This window comes from Vipera ursinii, assembly GCF_947247035.1.
Source record: "Vipera ursinii genome assembly, chromosome: 1".
NCBI lineage: Eukaryota > Metazoa > Chordata > Lepidosauria > Squamata > Viperidae > Vipera > Vipera ursinii.
The window spans coordinates 286,776,103-286,802,182 of NC_139512.1; the positions used below are offsets into that span (position 1 = coordinate 286,776,103).

General features: G+C 39.4%; 1 protein-coding gene across 1 annotated transcript in view; it reads left to right on the forward strand.

The window, feature by feature from the left end:
- The first annotated feature begins 866 nt into the window (after positions 1-866).
- MTR (5-methyltetrahydrofolate-homocysteine methyltransferase) overlaps positions 867-26,080 on the forward strand; it is an 89,053-nt gene continuing 63,839 nt past the window's right edge. Inside the window, exons 1-11 of the mRNA XM_083349907.1 lie at positions 867-994; positions 2,807-3,018; positions 8,105-8,194; positions 9,771-9,840; positions 11,412-11,504; positions 11,918-12,024; positions 12,842-12,901; positions 15,620-15,714; positions 21,759-21,859; positions 22,497-22,558; positions 24,918-24,985. Of these exons, the coding sequence (XP_083206033.1) occupies positions 940-994; positions 2,807-3,018; positions 8,105-8,194; positions 9,771-9,840; positions 11,412-11,504; positions 11,918-12,024; positions 12,842-12,901; positions 15,620-15,714; positions 21,759-21,859; positions 22,497-22,558; positions 24,918-24,985 (1,013 nt within the window). The 5' untranslated portion in view covers positions 867-939. The remainder of the gene's footprint in view (positions 995-2,806; positions 3,019-8,104; positions 8,195-9,770; positions 9,841-11,411; positions 11,505-11,917; positions 12,025-12,841; positions 12,902-15,619; positions 15,715-21,758; positions 21,860-22,496; positions 22,559-24,917; positions 24,986-26,080) is intronic.

Below are 26,080 nucleotides of genomic sequence, written 5' to 3' on the forward strand. Positions count from 1 at the left end.
AAGGAAATACTAAACCTTTTTAGTATTTACCAAAGGAAAGAAATGCTGGAAACGTTGAAGAATTATAATATTCAGGATGACCAGATAGAAGAACTTCTCCAAATTGAGCTGATTGTGACCAAATTTGGTGTCCTTGCAAAGAAAACTTGGATCTGACTGCAGAGAAAACGATTCCCCGAAGCCTGTAGATCAGGGGTGTTTAATCTTGACAATTTTGACTTGTGGGCTTCAATTCCCAGAATTCCTCAGCCAACCATGCTGGCTAGGGAATGTTGGGAGTTGAAATCCACGTTTTTAAATCTGTCAAGGTTGGACACCCCTACTGTAGATTGACCTCAGAAGACTTCTGTTATTAGGGCAGTTACAAGATTAAGTGATTAACCTGATTAAGCAATTGCAATGAGCAACCCTACCCTCTTCTATTCGGACTGAGGCCGCAAGAAGGGATTTCCTACCCCTTACCCTCTAAAATATTAAAGCAAAAAGGAGTTTCCAGCGTTTGACTTCTCATCCTCTTCCCAAATGGTATTTTTGCTTTGCAAACTCACACAAATGCAGAGGAGCCCGCTGTATATTTCCATCATTGTCCGTTAAATTTGGCTAAATATGTCCATAAATAAACAATATGAGATATGTTTTCTGGCGATGCAGCAGAAATCTGGAAACGGAACACGTTTAATAATTGGCAAAATTAAACGTAGACATAGTAGTTCCAAGGTACACCGTTCCAACACACCACTTCCACGCCTTTTCCGTTGCAACATTCAAATCAACGTAACTTTTCTACACTGACAGCTGCATTTACATTCAACAACAATGTTATGCGTCTGCGCAGCTAGTGACGCGCACGCAGGCGCTTTCCTTGCCATAGTCTCCGGCCATTCTAACCAGTGGGTTGAAGTTCACTCGTTCAGATTTTGCAAGGCTGTTTCAAACAGGATGTCGCCCACGATTCACGAGTTGGCTGAGCAGCAGGGTAGCGAGGAATCGGACGGTGCGTGTTACTAGGAGGCGGTTTGTGAAGTCCGATGGCTTGCAAGGCACAAAGTTTCTAACTTTGCTGTATGTTGGTCTGGGGATCGCAGAGAGTGAATGGGTTTCGCTATAGTAATCCTGTGAATGGGCTATCTAGTTTTTTTTCCCCCTCCTTACCTACGTAGGTTACACTGTCGGCAGGAAATTTACTATGTGTGTTGTACTCAGAAAGTAGACTCAATTAACTTTAGTCGTTCAGATACAGTGCACTTGAGAAATTGGGGTTTTAGTCCCCCCCCTATAAATATCCAAAAGGGAAGTGGCTGAGGTGGGTATCGTTGAATTTCTGAAGGAGAGCTAAAACGTTTTGAAACCCGGATGAATTAAATTAAGAATCAAAAGTACTGATTTGCTTTTCGAGGCACTTTTGGTTAACAGCTGCATCTTTCTCGCTTTAAGTAGCTAAATTGGACCTCAGAATATGATGTAACGAAACAAGTGCATTAAATAATACCTGGCTAAGCTGAGCTTGTTGATAATCAAAGGAAACATAGCAAGAACTATAGTGAACCAGCTCCCAGGCTTCCTCTGTATTCTGTTTTGGATAAGGCTCATCCACCTACTTGTTTTGTAAACCACGTGTAATTTTTCTACGGTGCTTGATTTCCTTTTCTCTATGAACACGTGATTCGAGCAGATCGGTATTTTGTTTGGATACAAACGATAGTTTTTAAAGGAACTTAGTTATAATTTAAGGTGATTTTCAGGCACGTATACGTTTTGGTGTGCTCTACGTTTGCCACTAAACTTTGTCTATATGAAATCTTACTTAAGTCTCGCTTAAGACAGTGCTATATGAAGTCACATGCCTGCAGGCCAGAGTGATTCTTATAGTACAGTTATAAAGTTCTACCACTTAATGTGTGATTTCTCCCTTTGAAACCTAAAATAGCATAAAAAGAAAAATCCATCCCAATTATAGTTATGCTGTCTGCTCCCTCCTTAGTTTAATGCACTGATTGGGCAGTAGGAGTAAAGCATCTTTCCCTTAAATACATCTTTCTGACTGCAGCAAGTGTTATCTGTCAGCAGCTATGACTGTGATCCTGGGTGTGCCCATGACATCTGTACAACTCAGGCGCTTTATGCATATATTCTGCAAAAATCCCCAACCATACAAACTCCACTCCACCAAGTAAGGGCAGTTAATTTGGTTTACTCTTTCCAGTGGTGGTACAGGTAGTCCTTGACTTACGACCACAATTGAGCCCAAAATTTTTATTGCTAAATGAGAAATTTGTTCAGTGAGTTTTGCCCCATTTTACGACCTTTCTTGCCACAGTTGAGTGAATCACTGCAGTGGATAAGTTAGTAACATAGGACGCTGAGCTTGTCGATCAGAAGTTCGGCAGTTTGGCGGGTCGAATCCCGAGTGCCGCATAACAGAGTGAGCGCCTGTTACTCGTCCCAGCTTCTGCCAACCTAGCAGTTCGAAAGCACATAAAAATGCAAGTAGAAAAATAGGGACCACTATGGTGGGAAGGTAACAGCGTTCCGTGCGCCTTTGGCGTCTAGTCATGCCGGCCACATGACCACGGAGACGTCCTCGGACAAACGCTGGCTCTTCGGCTTTGAAACGGAGATGAGCACCGGCCCCTAGAGTCGGAAACGACTAGCACGCATGTGCGGGGGAACCTTTACCTTTACCTTTAAAGCAATTCAGGATGGCATGTCCATAATCCTCAATACTTCAGAGCTTGTGATTGATTGTGAGAAGAGATGCTGATAGCTTTAAATAAAGATTTCCCCCCCAAATGTTTTCATAATGCAGTTTCCAAAAAACCCCTGAAAGAGGAGATAGAATCCATTCTGAGAGAGCGCATTATGGTTTTGGATGGAGGCATGGGGACCATGATCCAGCAATATTCCTTAGAAGAAGAGGAATTTCGAGGTCAAGAATTTAAGGATCACCTGAAACCGCTCAAGGGAAATAATGACCTGTTGAGCATAACTCAGTCGGATATAATCTACAAAATTCACAAGGTGAGTGTGCAGCTTGTTGAGTCTTGTACTAGAAAGGATTTATTGATTCTTCTGAGATGTATAACAATTCTTGAGAGCTACATTCACATGGTCTAGAAGTGTTTCTCAATGTTGGCCACTTTAAGCTGTGTGAACTTAACTCCTAGAATTCTGTTTGGGGAATTCTGGAGGTTGAAGTCTACATAGTTTAAAGAATATAAATAGAATAGAATAAAAATTTAAAAACTGCTGAAATACTGGTATGGATAGAGCACAATTATGGGCACTTTCCTCAAAAATAGTTCTTCAGATGAGGGACATATGAAGATGGTTGCTGGGTAACATTTTTATTTGTTCAGTGAAAAAGGCAACAGAGTAAATTGTAGGAATGGAACATTTTCACTAATTTGAATGGCACTGGATCGTGCTCTTTTTTCTTACTTTAAAAATGCATTGATATTTTGGGACACTGTCTCATTATTTGCATCTGTGGATCTTCAGAAACAAATAAGTGGCTGAAAAGCATTAAGAACATGTTAGTTTTAGCTTTTCATCTGTCTGGTGAATAGAGGAAACTCCTCTAAAGTCCCAGGTTAAAAAGAAAAAGTTTAAGAAGTATTAGAAAAAATATTTCCTTCACGGTTTACCAGAAAAAAAAATCTTATAATCTTAAAGATGGCTTTAATCATCTACTTCAGACTTCCAAAATAGTATGCAATTTGAAACTGTCTTGGGCACCTGTTTGAAATGAGATCTGCTTGTTTTTAACTCAGTTAGGTCTTCAGGGGCACTGATTCTCACTTCACTATTGAACTAAATAAATAGTTCTTGAGACTATTAGATTCAAAGGCTTGCCTGCTACTCATTATGTCTGTCATGCCATTTGAAAAGAAATTGGGGATTTGGTGACAGGAGATTTGCTGTGATGATCTAGAATGGAAAAAGGCAAGCTGGAGGGAGGTTTTGATGTGGTTGGGTGTAGGACTTGATCAAATTTACATCCCACCTTTTATTTTGTAAAACCAAAAACAGCAGACATATGGTAATGTTCTTTCCTCCTATTTTCCCCATAATAACAATCCTGTGACATGAATTGGGCTGAGAGAGACTGATTGGCCCAGTCTGGGACTAGACCTCCCAGTCTTCTGGTTTCCAGGCCAGTACTTTAATCAATATACCACAGTGGTTCCCAGTTTGGAATACAGAGTCTTCATGTTATTTGGGGATTCTTTATTCAGCATGAAAGTGAAGGTGCCCCTGAGGCCTGGCTACCTGTCTTCACGGTGTAATTCCTCGGTGCTTAAACGGCACTATCAAACAGGAATGGAAGGGAAAGGCTTTCTCTGATTTCTAAGAAGTTACTAGTGCTACAAAACTATAATCCAGGCTGGTTTGAGCCTTTAAATACTAGCACATCCATGCATTGATAATGTGTGTCAGTGTTTTACCGCAGGCTCTGTTTTTTTTAAAACATTCAGTGCTTTTATCTTTTGAGAATTGCATGGCTTTGAAAGCTTCAGGTGTGATCCAGACCTTTTTGTTTGTGCTCAGTTGTGTTTAAGCGGGGCACCAGGGAGTCCAAAGTACATCTTTGGGTTGGCACTAGAACCCGGCTGACGGGTGTGTTAATGGTTTGGCCAAATGTCATGGCAGAATATGCTGCACTGTTATCTGGTCAAGAGGGTTTTTAGATGGCCTCTCAGCCAAAGCAAACCCAACAGCATTGCTGGTATGAGTTCTTCAGAGGGGTATCTGTCTTTCCAGCTAGCGTTTTGTGTCTACAGTGTCCCAGGGCTTGGGGTGCTAAAATGAGTCTGCAGTTACAGCAAGTTCCATGCCACGGGTATTTTTCACATATAATGTCTTAAGATAAATAACTTTCCTTGAAAAAAGAGACTTCTGTATGCATTAATATGGCAGTGAATCACCAGCAGGGGGATTACAGTAAAATGGTCCTTTGACAACTCCTATCTATGAAAAGAAGGGACGCGGTGGCTCAGTGGGTTAGGACGCTGAGCTTGTCGATCGGAAGGTCGGCAGTTTGGCGGGTCGAATCCCGAGTGCCGCATAACAGAGTGAGCGCCTGTTACTCGTCCCAGCTTCTGCCAACCTAGCAGTTCGAAAGCACGTAAAAATGCAAGTAGAAAAATAGGGACCGCTACGGTGGGAAGGTAACAGCGTTCCGTGCGCCTTTGGCGTCTAGTCATGCCGGCCACATGACCACGGAGATGTCCTCGGACAAGCGCTGGCTCTTCGGTTTTGAAACGGAGATGAGCACCGGCCCCTAGAGTCGGAAACGACTAGCACGCATGTGCGGGGGAACCTTTACCTTTACCTTTTTTATCTATGAAAAGACACACCGATTAATAAATAGGACATGTGATGAGATATATTGCAATTTTAGTGGAATTAAAATCATTATTTATACATTTGCAGATGCCAGGCAAATGCATTTCAATATTTACTATTGCATAACTCACCCAGCCATCCCATTCCCATGTGCACAGATATTTGCAACCCCAATTCATGTTCTAGGTTTTATTTGACTAGGGAAGGGCATGTACTTCAGATGTTTTTGCTATAGATATAGCATATGCTATATATATATATAGTAGAGAAGGACCAAAAGACAGCAGTAGTGACTGATGTAGCAGTGCCAAGTGACAGCAATATCAGGAAAAAGGTGCATGAGAAACTGGAGAATTAACAGTGCCTGAAGGAAAAACTAGAGAGGATATGGAAAATAAAGACTAAAGCAGTCTCAGCGGTGGTATGAGCACTCAGGGCTGTGACTCCTAAGCTGGGACAGTGGCTCCAACAGATCTCAGGAACAACATAGGAGCCATCTATCAGAAGAGTGTCATGTTAAAAAATACTGCTCAAAACCCTTAAACTCCCTGGCCTCTGGTAGAGGACCTGAGATTAAGGAAAACAGGTGTGTGTGTGTGTGTGTGTGTGTGTGTGTGTGTGTGTGTATAAACCAATTTTATTATAACAACCCAAATCAGTCTGGTGCAGAATGAAGGCCTCTGTTGAAAATTACGTAGATCCGGTGCAGGTAAGTGGAAGTTTTTCAACTTCCCAGTCTTAGCCTGAGAGAGCAATTGATCTAAAATAACATAACTGGTTTCTACGCCAAAGAGAGGACTTGACCCCTCTTCTAATCCAACATCTTAGCCTTTTGTTAATTAATCAGAAAGACAATTTATTTGCATGTATTTATTGAATTGAATACTTTATTTGGCCATGCATGATTAGATACACAAGGAATTTGTCTCCGGTACAAAAGCACTCAGTGCAAATAAAATATAAATAAATCTTAACCCTTATACCACACTGTCTCTCTTTCATTAATTCCTGTAGTCATACCCTTCTACACCTCTATACACACATGAAGGAAATTGAAAGTAGTGTTTTTATTTTTCTGTTCAGATTTTAACGTTGTAAGCTGCTCAAAGTCATTAGCTGGGTGGCCTTAGAAATGTTATAAATGAATAAATGTACATTTGCACATACACTAAAACACATACATACATACTTACGTTATTTCAAAAGAAATATCACATGGAAATATTGATAAATTCTTAATTTTTAAAGAGACTGGGTACATAGAGAAATATATTCAGTTATCAGTCAGTTTCACTGAAAATCTCACTGAAAATCTAAATTAGGAATTCTTCCTGATAGCGTTTTGATTAAAATACAACAGACTGTAATTACCTTTGTCCTCATTTAATTTCTTTGCTGCTAAGGAAAAAAAATGCAAGGGTTTAAACTGAGACAGTTATATTGGAGCCTCCAAATCTGAAATATAACTACATTTCTTTGTACAGTATAACAACATGAATATGGAACAGGAATTGCTTCTTTTGCCATTTTCAGTTATAATTTAATTGTATAATATGTTGCAGAGTTTCCTCTCCTGCTGTTCAGATAATGAAAAAAACATAAACTGAGCTTGCAGTTGAGAGGATTTCTAAAGCTTTTCCTCTTAATCTCAAAGATTAATAACAGAACTAAAAATCATCAGGGACAATGTCTCATTTTATATCTAGTTATATCTAGCAGTGATAGGCCAACTGTTAACTATGTGTAGTCTGTTCAAGAAACTAGTGGACAGCTCATTGATAATGTATCTTTGGACTTGATTAGAGCAATCATCTATTTAGTAGCCATTGACTATGAGTTCTGCTTTCTGACTGTTGAATAATTTAATTACAGATGAACTTTGTTTTGTGTTGTTCTTCAGCTCACTAGATTTGAGTGTACGGGTGTGTCTACTGACTTCAAGCAGCATCTAGGTGGTGGCTCCAAATTCTGTTTTAATTTCCCAGCATTGCCCCGACAATAGGACAATTTAGAATGATTCCTGAAGAAAATTAAACTTTGCTCTGTTGGCCTTCTCCAGATATTGCTGTTGCTTATTGTTAGTTTAAGACCAATCATAAGAGCCTTTTTTTTCTAGGTGTTCTTCACTCTGGAGCTGGTACTTTGTTTAAAAATACTGGTACAGTCCCCATTGAATTAAAATCCATTGTAGGGAAGATTAGATTATACTTTCTCTAAAAAAATGTTCCTTTTTCAACAAACCCTGCCCATATCTGGTTGTACCGTGTTTCCCATTCCTAGTTTCCTGAATTTCCAAGCTTCAGTTGGAAGTATAAACAAAGAGAGTATGAGCCCTGGTGGTGCAGTGGTTAAAGTGCAGTATTACAGGCAAACTGCTCAGAGCCTGGAGTTTGATCCTGACAGGGCTTGAGGTTGACTCAGCTTTCCCATCCTTCTGAGGTTGGTAAAGTGAGGAGCCAAATTGTTGGGGGTAATATACTGACTTTGTAAACTACTCAGGGAGTGCTATAAAGCAGCAGCCCCCAACCTTTTGGGTGCCAGGGACCTGTTTTTCTGTGGATCGGAGGGGCATGGTTTCACATGCTGCCTCCATCCCGTGCGTGTGTGGATGGGGCTTCACTTGCTTGTGTGGCCTGGTTCGTGGTGGGCCATGGACCAGTGTTGGTCCACGGCCTGGGAATTGGGACCCCTGCTGTAAAGCATTATAGGGCGGCATGTAAGTCTAAATGCTATTATTTCAATTGTTCTGTTCTTACAGGAATACTTGCTTTCTGGTGCTGATATCATTGAGACAAATACTTTCAGTAGCACTAAAATAGCACAAGCTGACTACAGCCTTGAACATCTGGTAAGAACTTTTGATTTCTTATTTGTCAGGTTTGGGTTTTCCTTTGACCTGCTTTGATCAAGCTGCCTGGATTTGCTACTTGTGTTTCACTTGATCATTTGCCAAAAGAGCCTAACTGCAAAAAACAGCAGTGCTTTGCTTTGTTACAGGTAATCCTAGATTGAGCCCAAATTTCTGTTGTTAAGTGAATTTTGCCTCATTTTACAACCCTTCTTGTCTCAGTTGTTAAGTGAAACACTGCAGCTGATAAGTTAGTAACCCGGTTTTTAAGTGAATCTGGCTTCCCCATTGATTTTGCTTGTCAGAAGATCGCGAAAGGTGATTACATGACCTTGGGACATAGCACTGGTCATAAATATGAACCAGGTGTCAAGCATTTGAATTTTAATTACATGATCATGGGATCATAACTGTGAAAAACGGTCATAAGTCACTTTTTTCAGTGCCGTTGTAAATTTGAACAATCACTGAACTGTTGAAAGTCGAGGACTATCTCTATTTCCAACTTCGTTATTGTGGATGTTTGTTCTTTCCCACTACTGTTCATGCTTGTATAATGTTGCTTTGTAGTAGGTTAATGTAAACTAGTCTTTAAAATGCTGTTATCTGGGTGAGGACTTTAAGAAATGGTGAAGATCTTTTTTTTTTGTTAAATCATTTTTCTTTTCCTTAAAAAAAGCAAACAGATGCCGTATCTGCAACGATAGATGTTTGCATCTTTGCAAGAGTATGCCACCTTTCATATCCTGGTGACTGATCTGAATAGCAGCCAAGACATGAGTGTTTTTTTAATGAATCATCTCCACAAGGCTGTTTTTAATCCTGTGTTGTGTTTTTAGCTGACATCATTTTCCAGATTCTTGAGATAAATTCATTTGTAACAGTGCTGTTTTGAAGGTGATTGTGAATTATAGTGTTAAATGAGTAATCCATGGGTTTGCAAATTCTCTGCTTCTTCTAATGCAGCCAAGAAGCAGCTTTTTTCCCTTCTGTCTGCTTGGCTCTTTGATCTGGCTCACTTATCCCACTATGTCAGAAATATGTAAAACCAATTTTGGCTTAACGCCATGTGTAAACCCTCCTTTGCCCATGTCTTCTTCTCACCCACCTTGATTCATTTCAGAAGTAGAAATTCCTAAATGTGCAAAAAAACATTTGTTTACAGTGAACTGGCATAATCTCTGTTCTGTTTCATTGTGGCTTTGATGCGTTTTGGCCCCTAAGATTAGTTCCTGCCAATTGGTTCTTCTAGACCAGGGGTCCCCAACCCCCGATCCGTGGACTGGTACTGGGCTGCGGCATGCTGGCAACTGGTCTGCACCAACAACAAGCAAAGCCCCATCCGCAGGATGCAGGCAGCACACAAACCACGCCCCCTCTGGTCTGCGGAAAAAGCTCCATGTAACCGGTCCCTGGTGCTCAAAAGGTTGGGGACCTCTGTTCTAGACAATCTGAAGACTGTTAAGGAGCCTCTGTATGAGATCTTTTGACAGCAAAACTATAATGGAGAGTTCAGTGCAGTGCATATGAAGTTTATTGATTTTTTTGTATCTACCACCTCCCAATCTGTTATTAGGCTTATCGGTTAAATAAAATATCAGCCCAGATAGCTCGAAAAGCAGCTGATGATGTTACTGCAGAGACGGGTGAGTAACTTGACACACTGATATACATTTGTATCATGAGTTATCTAGGCTTGCTAATGTGGTTTTGGCTGTGGTTTAAATCACCATATTACAATTTTCCTTCGATGAAGAGTGAAAAACATATAAGAGCCCTTAGAGCAGTATTACCTGATTTGCTGAGATATAATTACCTGAATTTTAGCACCACTTTTTGATTTTTGTATTTTTACCAATAACTATTTTAAATAGTTATTGATATTTTGAGTCTACCTTTCTTTATTATTTTTATGCCAAACTGAATTTTGTAAGGTCCAAGTTTTGATGGCTTTTAGTATTGTGTGAAATAATAAATGCAGTTTGTGGAGCAAAGATGTAATATGATCATTAGAAGGTTGCTGTATTCTGAACCAATTGAAGCTCTTCAAGGCCAGCTTGAAGGCCTTTCTGGTCATAGTGATATCTTTTCTTCACACAGGAGCTGTGAGTCCAGGAGAACCTCCAAATTGCTTATATGATTCTAGGCAACCCCACCTAGAACTAAAGATGGAAAACGACCAGATCCACTGGTCTAAAGCCACTCTCTTGTTAGATTCACCTGAAGTCTATTCTTCCCCATTCAGACCCCCCCACCCAACATGCTTGCTATGAGTATAGAGCAGCAGTCCCCAACCTTTCCCGCTTGGCAGCCTGGTGGGGGGAGGAGAGGAGATGGTTTTGTGTGAGTTGTAGGCACACACCTGAGCACGTGCAGCTCTTTCAAATAGAGCTTCACTTATGAGCATAAGCACCCTCCACTCTCACAAATGGAACTTTGCGTGTGAGCCCAAGTGCCTATTGCTCGCACAAATGGAGCTGCGCATGTGCTCGTCTGTCACATGAGTGGCCTGATTTGAAATGGGCCACAGCCTGGGGGTTGGGGACCTCTGGTATAGAGAGAAATATTGCTGCTATGGGAGAACACCATACCAGAAATATTGATTTGGGCCAAAACCACACTTAGTAATTTGGAATGGGAACAATATTAAAATAGGAGAGGTCTTAATACAAAGTAAGTAGGATCTCCATGTTTAAGTTTGAAGTCAACATTTTCTTTTACGTTTTTCCTGCTTTTGCACTTTTCTTCTTAAAATTGTGACATTTGGACTTTTCTTCTTAAAATGGCGATAAGTTTATTTTAGAATTATGCTATTCTTTTCATAGGCTTATTGCAAAAACGGTAGGAAATAAAAAAAATTTAAGAGCTAAAAAAAGAAGTTCAGTGGACACTTGCAATTCTGGGGTCACAGATTGCCCATACCTATCTTTGGTGTTCACTTCAGGATTTTGTTCATTTATAATCTAAAACAATGGTCATTATTATAGTATATGAAGATCAGTAGCAGTAGACTTTTGCACTCAAAAGTGGTCTCTCTAGCAAGACATTTTTTGGCAGAATGGATCATCTAATCTCTGGAAAGCAGTCATGGTTTTTCATTGCAACATACAAATGAAGACCAAAAGATCAGATATTGTCTGATATTTTGCATTTCTTTGTCGTACAGTCCAAAGTTCATCATCCAAATATTGTGCTTGTGCTTTTCTCCTTTGTTAAGGAAGTAAAAGATACGTGGCTGGAGCAATGGGCCCCACAAACAAGACCCTTTCTGTTTCCCCATCCGTGGAAAGCCCTGATTATCGGAATGTTAGTAAGTATTTTCATTCATAATCTTAAAACTGAAAATGATTTATTAATTTGGTTTTATGTGCTTCTGTCAGTTTAGTTCTAATTGCAGTTCTGCCATATTGACTCAAAACATTTGACAGTTCTAAAGATTTTCTCACTTTGAATTTTATTTCATGTTTGGTTACAGTTAATAAATTCATAATTAATGACACATTAAAAGAGCCCCAGGTATTTTTAAGCAGTCAAGTAAACATTTAGTAATATCTGATAGTCCAACTGTCAGCCCAGGTGTCATCATCTCAAACAATAAGGAGTTACAATGCAGGTTTACCTTCAGTCCTATCTAACAGGTATAGAACATATGAGAACCACCTTTCCAGATGAAACTGGAAAGTGCATTTTTCATTGTTGTAACTATTCGTTGCTGTGTTTTAGCTTTTGATGAATTGGTAGATGCCTACACTGAACAAGCCAAAGGTCTTTTAGATGGTGGAGCAGATATCATGCTGGTTGAAACCATATTTGATACAGCCAATGCCAAGGTGAGTTTTTAAGTAGAATTTTAGCGGTTCATAATGATAATGCCCATTCCCAATAATATGTGAAAAGGAAATCATATGCATATGCTAATAGGCAGGCTGTGCTGGCAAATCTCCCTTTATTTACTGTAAAATGAGAGGTTGGCTTCCTTTTAAGAGCAACTAAAGGTTTGGATACTGTTGTCCTGTGGTTTACGACGTCAGAAATTCAGATTTGGAAATCTGTCATGAGAATTTTTTTAAAAATGTACACAATTATCTTTATCTGTTTTCTGGAATTCTTGCCACAAAGTCAAGACAGTAAAGTGAAGCAAATAGAGGCAAACCTGAATCTTTAGTTTGCAGAAGAGATATAGTTTATAATGTGGGACGTGCCTTGACCTCTCTTCTCTGAGCCTTGAAGATCTCTGTGAAGTTCATACTCCTGGCTGAAGCTGAAATTTGGGATTAAAATAAAGTCTGGGATATATAACATTTTTTTAATGTGTACCAATGTGTTCTCTGCACGGTGCCCAGTTGAGTTGAGGTCCTATTAAGCCATCTGACCTGATTCAATTTCTGTGTGGACTCTCAGGCTCTGTTCTGCAATAAATCCTGCAATGGAAGACACTGGTCAGTCTGTTTCTTGTGATTACAAATGTCCGGCAGGCTCCACTGTGGTTTGCATATTTTACTTGACTGTGTGTATGCATGTTTTGGAGCAGGGTTGAGTTGTACACTTTCATTAGTGGTAATTTGTCCCCTTTCTTGTCCATATCTATAAAATGAGAATTTCCTAAAGTACGGGAAATTAATTTACTGTGATATTTTCATTGGACAGGCAGCTCTCTTTGCTCTCCAAAAATTGTTTGAAGAAGAATATGAACCGAGACCCTTGTTTGTGAGTACATTCTAATTAAACTTAGAATTATCCATTTTTTTCTGAAAAAGAGTGCGTTCCCTTTTTTCTACAGTAGCTAACACAATCCAGAACATTGTGTTTTGGAAACCTCACATATCGTGTGTTAGCTTCCTCTTTCCAATATGTGCTTTATAGCTTTCTAATGATAATAAATGAATGACCTGCCACACGTAGCAGTCTGAAAATGTCCCCTCAATAATATTACCAGTGTGCCAAATTATAAAAATCTTGCGTGGCCTGCTCATTATTTTCCCTTGGAAGATGCCAGCCTTAAGTCTTAGTAATTTTCACACTTAAGTTATGGCTTCATTAGCTGATAAGGCTGAATTGTGGGCTCAGCAACTGTAATATGTGGCATATTTTGTTTGTGTGTTTTTTGCATGTTCAAAAATATTTTAAGTCCTGCCCAGAGTCTCTGCATGCTAAAAATACAAATAAATAATAATATTGCTCAGTGTGCAGTTCTGTGCTGTAACTCAGAAGGGAGCTGCTGCTGAGTCTTGGAATGCTCCTTTCCTTCTCAGCTGCTGTTTGCTGTTTTAAATGTGCTGAGTTCCAGCGGGAACTTCAATAGTCGCCGAAAGCTTCCTAAATCTTATAGATAGCTTCCTGTTCTCCACAGCTCCATATAGATAGCAGGCAGCACCTCTTTGTCCCGCTGGGAGCAGCCAGTCTGTCTGGTACAAGAGCAGATAATTGGATGTTTTTGATGTGATAGTTACATTCTAGCTGCCCTTGATTGACCAATGTGCTGTAGGAGAGGATTGCCATAATGCCCAATACGTTGTCCTATGCACTTTGTGACCTGAAGCTAGGAGATGATAATCCCATTAGGGAACATCTGTCATGGATTAAAGGAGGGACAGTGCCAAGAGCCTGTGGAGAATATATGTGTTAAATACATATTTAACACATGTATTCTCCATAGGTTCTTGGCACTTGATCCCCAAATTATTTTACTGACATATACTATACAGGTATAGTATAAGGCAGGGGAAGGCAACCTCGGCTCTTTTATGACTCATAGACTTCAACTCCCAGAATTCCTGAGTCAGCTATTCTAGGAGTTGAAGTCCATGAGTCATAAAAGAGCCGAGGTTGCCTACCCCTGGTATAGGGGGTACCTTGCTCAATAGTAGCAACTGTGAGAGGGATCTTGGAATCCTAGTGGATAATCACTTCAATATGAGCCAGCAGTGTGCTGCAGCTGCCAAAAAAGCCAAATGCAGTGCTGGGCTAAATTAACAGAGGGATAGAATCAAGATCACTTGAAGTATTAATACCACTTTACAATGCCTTGGTAAGGCCACACTTGGAATACTGCATCCAGTTTTGGTCACGATGTAAAAAGGATGTTGAGACTCTAGAAACAGTACATAGAAGAGCAACAAAGATGATTGGGGGACTGGAGGCTAAAACATATAAGGAACGGTTGCTGGAATTGGGTATGTCTAGTTTAATGAAGAGAAGGACGAGGGGGACATGATAGCAGTGTTCCAATATCTCAGGGGCTGCCACAAAGAAGCAGGAGTCAAGCTATTCTCCAAAGCGCCTGAAGGCAGGAGAAGAAGCAATGGATGGAAACTAACCAAAGAGAGAAGCAACTTAGAACTAAGGAGAAATTTCCTGACAGTTAGAACAATTAACCAGTGGAACAACCTGGCTCCAGAAGCTGTGAATGCTTCAGCACTGGACGTTTTTAAGAAGAGAGAGGACAGCATTTGTCCAAAATGATAAAGGGTTTCCTGCCTGAGCAGGGGGTTGGACTAGATTTTTTTAAAATCCCATTTATATCCCGCCCTTCTCCGAAGACTCAGGGTGGCTTACAATTTAAGCACAAATCAATGTGCTTAGCAATAGATGACCTCCAAGGTCCCTTCCAACTTTATTTTTATTGTTGTTATTGTTGTTATTATTATTATATGAGGGCATTTGTTGCACAAAGATAGCAAGGAAAACCAATTATTTTGCTTTTATAAGCTTGTGGTATTTTTAGGGTAAGCTTAATGGAGAAGAACTTGATATGTACAATAATTCAGAGGATAGTCTGTTGAACTGGAATTGCTGCTACTTTTGGTTCTGCTATATGTTACTGTTTCCGTAGATAACTGGTTTTCATAGGGTTTTTTGGTAATGAGAATATATACACTGTATACCAGATTAGAAATATAATACAAATATAACCCCAATTAAAAAAGACCTGCAGTGTTCAGAAGAAATGTCAAGTTTCATCAGGCATAATAAAAGATAGATGAGGAGAAGGACTTATTTTCATACTGCTATTGAAAATGGACTTTCTTTCCTCAAAAACCCTATCTTATTTGAGCAAAAATTCAACTGTGTTTTGAGTACTGAATACAGATAAAAAATTTATCCTGTGCTTTTTGGATAGATTGGTCCTCCCCAGTCAGTTGCCTTTGAGGTGAACTGAAATTTCAGACCAGGAATGGCTGGGGTTTGTGGATATTGTAGTCCCCCCAATGCACAGATGGAATCTGGATATTGTAGTCTCTAAATGCATGGAAGGGATTTGAAGAAATTTGGGATAGAAATAGAAGCTACTCACTTCCAGACTTTTGCGGCAAGTCAGATGTTTTTTACTGAAGCATTAAAGTTAATTTCACTCTAGCAACTATTATTGCACTGTTTTTAATGTTGCTACTTTGTCTACCTCCCTACTGTCCTTGTGGTTTACAGGTATCAGGGACCATTGTTGACAAAAGTGGCCGTACTCTCTCTGGACAGACTGGAGAAGCATTTGTCATCAGCATATCTCACAGCCAGCCACTTTGGTGAGAAAACAGACACCCTGGATTTGCTTTACAATAAGCTTTGCAGCTGCAAAAGATTCTATAACCATTTTGCTAAAAGAGATTCCATAACAAGGAGCTTGCACAGTTAATTTCTGCCATTGCTCAGATTACCCACCATCTAACATCACTGGCTGTTTTCAGAGAAATCATTAATTTCAAAGGATGCATTTCTCCATAGGAAAATGCAGCCAACTATCTGGAAAAATCAAATCCTGCCAGGGCTCTTTCCTAGTATGGTTTCTTCACTGTTGGAAAGGGATTGGCATACACACACAATCCCCAAATTGTTTTGTAAGTTGTTGTTAGCTGCAAAGTCATGTCAGACCCATCGTGACCCTATGGACAACATTCCTCCAGGCCTTCCTGTCCTCTACCATCTTCTGGAGTCCATTTAAGCTCACACTGCTTCAGTGACTCCATCCAGCCACCTCATTCTCTGTCGTCCCCTTCTTCTCTTGCCCTCACTCTTTCCCAGCATTAGGCTCTTCTCCAGTGAGTCCTTCCTTCTCATTAGGTGGCCAAAGTATTTGAGTTTTAGCTTCAGGATCTGGCCTTCTAAAGAGCAGTCAGGGTTGATCTCCTCTAGGACTGACCGGTTTGATCGCCTTGCAGTCCAAGGGACTCGCAGGAGTCTTCTCCAGCACCAAAGTTCAAAGGCCTCAATTCTTTGGCGTTCAGCCTTTTTTATGGTCCAGCTTTCATTGCCATACATTGCAACTGGGAAGACCATAGCCTTGACTATACGCACTTTTGTTGACAGGGTGATGTCTCTGCTTTTTAGTGTGCTGTCTAGATTTGCCATGGCTTTCCTCCTGAGGAGCAAGTGTCTTTTAATTTCTTGGCTGCAGTCTTTCTATCCACTAGGTGTAATCGTGATTTGCTTGTTGATTTTCTTCCTTGTCCCATATAGTTTGTGCATTGGATATGATTCCAAATAGACCTGGAGTTTTCCTCCTTCAGTCTTTGCCTACAGCTTGAAAATAGTTAATAAGTACTGCCAAGCAGATGAGTACTTTAGGTTTATCAGCTGAAGAAATTAGAAAAGCTGCTTTGTTTGTCCCCGGATGATAAAATTTGTCACATCTGGTAAAGTTTGGAAATGCTTGATGCTGAAGCTCTCCTGCAGTTAATTCATCTCATTACACAGATGCAATGCAGCAGTTATAGGCTGAAGTCTGTTCTTCCTCTCTGTTTTTGTGTCTTGGGGAAATGACTGATCAAAAAAGGAGCAAGCAAGAAGAATAGAAAACCTGTACAGGGAGTTCAGCAAATGAGGCTGGTAGGAAGATAGAGGGAATGCTGTAATGAGGCAAAGAAGCTAAAGTGAAAAAAAGAGCTCTGACTGGCGAGTTAAAAAGTATAAAAGCTAATAAACTGGTCATGATTCCACAAAATTAAATGGAATTTATTTATGGATTGGTAAGGAAGGCATCTTTGACCGTATTTATCCTGGCTGAAAGTCTTGTTGAATAATGGGTCAGTAAGACATAAACCAGCTTATTTATACCAGGGCTTTTCAACCTTTTCCCTCATTGTACCACTTTTAGGGTATGGCAACATCCGAGTACCACCAGTCGCCTAGCAAGGTGTCAAAAACTTATAAGCAAAAAAAAAAAAAGGAAAAAAGTGATGAAGTACAGGTATTCCTCGACTTGCAACAGTTCGCTTAGTGACTGTTCGAAGTTACAATGGCACCAAAAAAAGTGCCCCCCAAGCCACAGCCGAGCAAAACACCTGTCTGCCCACCTGGTGGCGCTCTTCTTCCTATTCGAGGTTTTCATTGTTGTAAGCATTTCTGTTGAGGATTGTCAGTGGGGGTGGGGTGGGGAGATGTTTGGTTTTTATTCCCCCCCCCTCTGCTGGGTGGTTGCAGCAGGTTTTGGTCACTTCACACGACCTTGGGACAATGTGACTGTCATAAATATGAATCAGTTGCCAAGCATCTGAATGTAAATCACAAGACCCTGGAGATGCTGCAACATTCCAGCTGATCGGCGTTTTTCTGGACTCAGCAGAAGCACCAGGATCAGCGCCGAGCTCCAGCTGGAGCCTGGTGTGGATTCTGGTGCTTCCGCTGAGCCCTGACAGCTCTGCAGCTCCAGCCGTCTCTCGCTCAGGCTTGTGTGGTGCTGCCACCAGTTCAGCTCATTCCCCTCCCCCACTACCACTTTTCTAGGATGGTTGCGTACCACCTGCCAGGTGCCAATGTACCACAGGTGGTACCTGTACCACTGGTTGAAAAGCCCTGATTTATACTATTTGAATGACTTGCAGCCGTATAGCTTTGCTATTTCCGATTCTATCATTACATGTCTTTGTGCAGCAGTGCAGAGATAATTGATCTTTTATACAATTGGTTGGTGTTGGCCACTTTTATAATAACTTGTTTGTTTTAAAAATGTTAGCTATTTGGATATGGATCGTGTGTTTGTGTGTGTGTACGTACGTACGTTCATTCTATGAAGACATTGACAGCTGACATGCCTGACCAATGCCACAATCAAATGAGACGGCATGAGTGATGGTCCAGTGACGACGCCAAGCAGCCATGCGCAACAGGATGGACGCGCTGAACAGCTGAGGGGAGGGAAGATGTCAAGATCTAAAATGGAAGCCGGCTTGTATGGCTGAGCTGGAACTAGTGCAGCTGAATGTGGGGGGCGGGGGGGGGGGCGGGCAGGGGCCCCAATTACATATTCTATAATCTGACAGTTAAACTGTCACACAGGTATATATGTAGATTCTTCTCACCTTTAGCCTTATTCTGATGATGTCAATAGGAGGTTGATGAAAGCACTTTTGTATCCCGGAGTTCAGTAGCTTTATTTGTTTTCTAGATGTTTACACCTGGGATTCAAGTATTTAAAATGATTATATATGCATATATACAGCTGCATACAAAAACAGAGGTATTTCTGGTCAAATAGCATGTTTCTATAAATGCTCAAGTGAGCAGCAGAAGATTGTGCATACTTTGCACAAAACATCCCATTTTTCTGCAGATTTGAATACAGTTGTTATAGATTCTGAATGAGGAAGAATGAATACAAATAAAAGTTTGGACAGTTTTCTAATTATTTTGTAATAGTTGGGTGGTATCCTTTGCAAGAAGAAACTTCTCAGTTATTTCCTCTAACCAGTTAGGAGTCTATTCTTGCTTTTGAACGCGTTCCCTCATTTTTGCTTGCAAATCTCTTCTAGCTTAGAAGTACTCTTATATCACCCTGAGTACGATTTCACGTTTGAGGTTTTTCAGCACCGTTCAAGTCTGGGGTCAATGAACACTGATGAAAAACCATTACTTTTTCTGTTATATATACTTCATCGTTGATTGAAAGTATGTATCAGATTGTTATCTTGCTAGAATCTGATCTCTTTTCAGCTTCAGTTTCTTTCCTGCTTGTGGAATAATAATTTCTAGGATATATTGAATCTATTCTACTTATCTTATGATACTCTTGGGCTGCTGCAGGTCTCCAGCGCATAATAGAATGTGCCTTGTGCTTAATTATTCTCTTGATTGTGACAGCTGTCCTAGGTGGTTTATTATACAGGTAGTCCTTGCTGAACAATTAATATTGGGACTAGCAATTCCATTGCTAAGCAACATGGTAGTTAAATGAAACATAACCATGATGGACTTACAATCTCACTTCTACCACATTTGCTAAGCCAGTTGCCTATGGTCATTAAGTGAGATATCACATGCTTCTCCATAGTTGGAAGCAGGCTGTGAAGTGCACAAATAGAAGTCACAAGACACTGCAATAATCATAAATACCTGCTAATTTCAAATTGCCTGCATCTTGATCACCTGACCATGGGGTGCTACGATAGTCATAAATGCAACAACTGATTGTAAAGTTACTTGTTCAGCACCGTGGCAACTTTGGTTGCAACACAGGACAGTCGTTAAGTGAAGAGTAGCTGTATAAGCAGTACTATGGATAATTTACTCTGCAGCTAAACCTCTCAGTAGCCATTTGTAGTGAACTATGAGTTGCTTAGCAGAGCTCATTCAGCCTTCACTGCTGACTGAATCAAATATAGTTGCTTCTTAGCAAAAGAATCTGTCTAAAACTGAATCAAAGATTTCATAAACCTCCCCATGGATTACAGAAAAAATTGTAAGGAGTCAATGAGATGGCTTAGTTTATACAATATTACAAGAGTGTCCATTGATAAGACTGTCAGTTTAAACAGAACAGCTACTATAATATTTTTTTTAGAAGATGTAGTATTACAGTGAAATACATCTTACCTTTTCCATTGCGGTGAATAAAGCACAATTATATATCAATAGGGCCACAGCCCCTTTTTTTTAAGTGAAAAACTTCACCAGCAGTCTTAACTGCAATCTGTCTGAATCCTTCTTCAATAAGTATGTTCTCACAATAGCAGCCTGCTGAGAGATTGTTAAAGCTTAATCTGAACTGGAGGTGCAGGGAATCACCGCCTCATAAGAACTGAAGCAGTAAATTCAATTTTACTTATTTTCACGTGAGGGAAAGCTTTACTCTCATCTTCAATCATCCTAAAATCTCTGACCCTGCTTGTGCTTTTACCATTATAGCTGTAGACTCAGGGAGGATTACTCTTTTCCCCTTTATAGAGTTTTAAAGAATCATGCTCCTTGCCAAGGGAGATGCCCATTTTCTATGTGTAACGTCTTAGGTGGCCAAGATTAATTTTTCTTAGAACAAACTGTATTTGATAATTTAGGATAGCTTTTCCTCAAATTGAGACTTCAACTCCCAGAATTCTTAGCAGTACCTATGCTGAGTGGGGAATTATGAGAGCTGACACCCACCTCTGGAGATCCACTAGCTAGAGACAGATGTGTTGGGGACAACTAGGGAAATCATCAAGCAAGGTTTGTTCTTGTGTGGAGCATGTTTCTCCAATCAGCTCCTTGAAGCTGCAGAGGAATTGCAGCTGCTCAGTTTTCTTGGTGGAAGTGATCGCTGGGCATGGCCCAGAAAACCTCAGGAGGCTATTGAAGCAACTACAAGGAGTCACCATGTGGCTTCTTTGCAGTTGACATATGTGAATCCAGAGCTTATCTTCTATAGACTTGTTTTTCTTATTAGTTCAATGATATTCTCACCTTTATTCCTGACTAATTACTAAATTAGCTTTGTGTATAATGAATCTCTGGCAACTTCAGCAAGCAGCTGCGGCCTAGGAAGAGCATTGGTGATGCTCTTAAGCTAGTTACTTTTTTAAAAGATTTATATGGATGCCCATCTTATGCAACTTTTTCTAGTTTTGAAGGTTGAAATTACAAATTACAATTGAATTGGGAAGTTTATACTCTCCCCCCCACCTTCCCTATGGGTCTTTGCAATGTTTGTTTTAATCTTTTTATGTTTTAGCTTTTATGTAAATGGTAGAGTTGACACTACTTGAAGATTTTTATTTTCAGAATGTTCCCTATTTGAAATTGATCTCTTTGCTAAAAGAGCTTAATCTACTATCTGCAGAAGTACTAGCATTTGTATTAACTCCCATTATATTTGATTTTTATATCACTCTGTCTCTGAAAGGAGCTCAAAGTAGTATATAGAAATAATTAAACATATTCCCATAAAGCAAAACAATAAAGCAATAAGTTTGCAATAATTTATCAAAATATTTGGATACTCCAAAATTCCATCTGGTCCCAAAATATTCCCATTTATGTAAATCTTATCTTGGATTAGAGGTCACTGGTTTTAGTCCACCACAATCCTTTTTACATGCCATGCTATGTATTTCTACTTCTACATCTAGATCCCATCCCAGTAGAAAATTGATGATTTACCACATTTGTACCTGAAGAGCAATCATGAGATACTTAAATGGTAATGAGTAGGTGCCCTTTTGCTGGATGAGTTCAAAGCAGTCATCTATTAGGAATGCTTTAAATTGGATTCCTGCATAGGGAATGAATTGGTCATATTTACCTAAATGACTACTTCCAAATGTATGGTTTTGTGATTAAAACAAACTTGGTTTTGTTAGATTCTCTTTTGTATTTGCAGCATTGGGTTAAACTGTGCTTTGGGAGCAGTTGAAATGAGACCCTTCATTGAAGCAATGGGAAAGTGCACAACTGCTTACATCATTTGTTATCCCAATGCAGGTATGTATAGATCTGTGTGAATTCAGCCCTTTCACAACGATTGAAACAATAGGTGTTATGGAAGCAGGATACATATATCTTGTACAGGTGCCATTATCAGCATTAAAATGAATTACTATGCTGATTAGCTTATCAACCTGTCAGACATGAACCATGTATAAAATTGGGGTGAATGGATCTGCTTTGTTAGGTCCTTCTTTTCCCCCCCAAATAATTCATTGTTTGGTGTCTTACCATGTGACAGATGAGCAGTGACCATTAAAATTAAGTGGCTTTAGTCTGTGGCAAAATGGGCATACTTCAGTGAAATCAGAGAGGGTTGACATTTTAAATGTGGTATGCATGTACTTCAACTTTTAGATTTGTGGTCATTTGGGATAAACTAAAATTGTGAAATAACTTGACAAAATTGAACTGTTTCCCTTAAAAAGAGAGTTTGTGCTTTGCCAACTTCTGCTAAGTTTGTTGTTACAATACATTACTCTGAAGCAAAAACTTCAATAAGTGAGTTGCTTTCGGATTATTCAAATGTTTGCAGGATTTTGTTCACAATATTATAGTGCATTGACTGCACTCAAGATATTTTTCTTTCCATTTATAAACATAAAAGATTTATAGAATTGAATATATTTTTCAGGTCTTCCTAACACCTTTGGTGGTTATGACGAAACACCTCAAGTGACTGGCAAGCACATTAAGGCAAGAGTATTTTCTTGTGAGAATTTTTTGTTATAGAAAAAAAAATGATTTATATGTTAGTTGGTAAGGTTTCTTTTTTTAAAAAAAGCCTTATTGTAAGCTATCTGCTTACAAAGTTCAATAGTATAATAGTTTAATGGTAAAAGCTTTCACGGTGGGCATCTGTTGGGCAATGTTGGGTTTCAAGGTTTAGTGATTGTGTCCTAGACACCAGATTTCCTGATGTTACACTAACAACTGAGACTGGCATGTTCAGTTGCAAGGTGGTCTGCATAGCAGATCACAGACAACTGAGCAGGAACTGATCGATCTATAGCCAATCTAGTTTCTGATTGTTACAGGTTGGTGAGAGTTGGTCTCTGATTGATTCTTGGTTTGTGTCTGATCTTGATTGATAGTTTTGGTGGTAATAGTTCCTGAAATGCCCTTTTTTCATTTCAGCTTCTGATTGTTCAGTTTTGGAGTGCTGATTCCTGATTGATTCCTAGTGCAGGTTGGATTCTGGTTGGTTACTCTGAGCAGCTGATCCTAATTTCATTCACGTCTAGGCAGCTTTGTCATTTGCTCATTTTTGGGAATTGATTTTTGGTTGATCCAGCTTTTGCACAGGCTTGTACTGGTCATTTCCCTGAGTAGTCATTTCTCTTGTTTGTTGGTTGTGGACTCTGTGATTTTGTGGCCCAGGGCAGGTAACCAAGCTTTGCAAAAGAGCGAGTTTCCTATGGCTTCAATTAAGGAAGAATCAACTTAGTTATACAGACAGCAGTTAAGTCGGTATTTGCCTCTGAATATGCCAATTACAGACATTTCTGGGGGAAGAAATGCCAAACTGAAGATACTGTAGCTCTGCTGAGAGTGGAGACAGTGACTGTGGTGAAATAAATAGCTGGTAAATGGACCAATTCTTCACAGTTCCTCTTTAGACAAGGAGAGGGCTTGGGATTGTCCACAAATGCTCCAAATAGTTGCTCCTTGTGAGGAGACCACAAAAAGTGGTTTCTGGCAGCTTTAGAATACTGGGAGGTGAGGAATGACAGCCCAAACCAAATGCTACATTGAAACTGGCTGATGTCTTAATAATTAAAAGGGATGTACAAATAACAAGCCCCAAAGAGTAATCTAACAACCTTCCAACTCTGAATTTACAACAGAGACTGTTAAAGCTTTGAAGAATTTTCTGAGAAGGGACAAAGAAAAAAAAATTAAAAGAAATTAAATTTTAGGATATTAGTTGAAAGGACTAAAGATGTAGATTGTTTAAAATAAAAGAATGTAAAGTTGTTTATTTGGTCAAGCTTAAAATAGATCTGTTGGTATTTCTGGTAACCCTTAATGGACTTTTACTAATTTTAAGAGATAAGAGATTGCATATGAGAATAAGAGATCATTTGTTGTAGTTTGAGAGGTGTTGTTTATTTGTTGTGATGAAGGGGATTTCTTTCTATATTTATTATTTTTTTTCCTTTTTTCCTTCCGTTTGCACTTTTTCCCTTTCTTTTTGTTAGTCTGTATTGGCTTTCATCTTTTTTAATTGTAATGCGTAATAAAATTACTATTAAAAAAATGAAGATGCCAGACACAGTTGCTGGCAAAATGTCAAGAAATCCTCTGTCTACTTTATGGTTACTAAACCCAAAAGCTCCACACTGCCCAACAATATACTAGTTACTTACGAGCTGGCAGACATGCCAAGCATTATTGTGTGAGACCTTTAATGAGTAATCATACAAATCATAAATATGTCTACAGGGATGGGTATCAAAAAATCAATATGGTGGCTGCAAATAATGTAATTGAAGCTCTGCCCCTTTTATGTACCCTGCACTGCTGTAATAGCCACCATCTTGATTTTTTGATACTCTCCTCTCTCCTCCCCAACAGATAACCCTGACAAGTGGGGGTTATTCTTAGGTATGTAAATATAAATCTGCAAACTTGCTTTCTTATTTCTAGATGTTCTGCAATTCTAAGAAACTCTGGTGTTGACCATAATGAAATTGTGTAAGTTGTATCATTAGGTGACATACAGATCAGAAGGTGATCAGTGCCCAAGGAGTTTCATGTGACCCAGTCAATTTACTTTCAGTGGTATATTGTGGGCTGTTTCTGAGTATCAACTGGAGGCAAACATAAGGAATTTAAAATGAATAGTTTACATGCAAGTATCTTCATCCAAGATGGCATTGAAGCCTTCAGTGGGTCCTTGAAGGAAATGGTACTGTACTTGTTGGCCTCCTTACTGTACTTATTGGTAATTAGCAAGGATGTATGTAAGTAAAAATTCTAGCAAAGCTTTTGCATGCATGTAACTCTGCTCTTCAGACATTTGTATCTGAAAGGTGCTTTTTCTCTTCTCCAGGATCTTGCCTTAGATGGTTTGGTCAACATAGTTGGTGGCTGCTGTGGGACCACTCCGGCACATATCCGGTAATTTCATGTATATAGGGTCCCTAATATCAATAGTCACATTTTAACTTGTAGAACAATGACAAGCACACAGTTTTGTAGTTGTTACATTGCAGAGATTTTTGCATTTTCCTAGTGAACTGTTTACGGGAGTGGTGGCTTTTTTTTTTCTTTTCCTCTCTGGAAATGGCTTGAAGAAGGTCCTGCAGGTCACTGTGGCTAAAACTCGTGTTAAATTCTTCATGACAACATCCCTTGTGTACATCTGCAAGTTGTATTCATAAGACACTTAACAGAAGAATCTGCTGGTGGGTGGTGGAACTGATATATTTCTTTGGCTAGGGTATTTGTTATTGACTTGTACCTCAAGACTGGGACACCGATGTCATTTAGAATTTATCAGCAATTTCTATAAGCCATTACCTATAAGAACTGTAGACAAAAATGCATGGAGGTACCAGTTTAACTGTCCTTGGTGTTTGTACAACTAATGTTGACTTGTTGTGGGGTGGAATGAGGCATTGAAGTTTCTTCATGCCTCTGGAGGTCTTTTTGGGAATTTAGCAAGTGAGCATATTTGGAAATTTTAAATGTTTTAGGGCTTTTCTTAGCTGGGATCCATGGCTGTTCACAAAATGTTTACTATGGTGGGCATACCAAGGCTCAGAACGCCCAGTTACTAGAGAGCAATATGGTGAGATTGCTGTCTGCCATTATCTTTGTCTGTCTTGCAGATAGGTAAACCTTCAAATGGGAACTGAACTGAAGCTATTGGGGTGCATAGTACATTCCATATTTAAAATGTATTGTTTTGAAAAAAGCTATATTATATTTTAAAATTAGAAATATTTCTCTTTTGATCTCAAAACATTCTCCAAAAGACTGAAATAGCCTGTTCCAAATGTGAAACAACTTTTTTGAATTCAAAGTTGGGCATTTTGAGTTCAATTTATTTTGAAAGTGTTTTGCCACTAATAGTCATCCTCCGTTTCTAATGATGTCTCAAGAGTTTTATGGAACAGAAGCCTTCTTGTAAATGAAAATAATTCTGTAGATCAGTGGTTCCCATGATTTTTAAAACATAAAATATCTTTAGATCTAATCCGGTTTGTGACT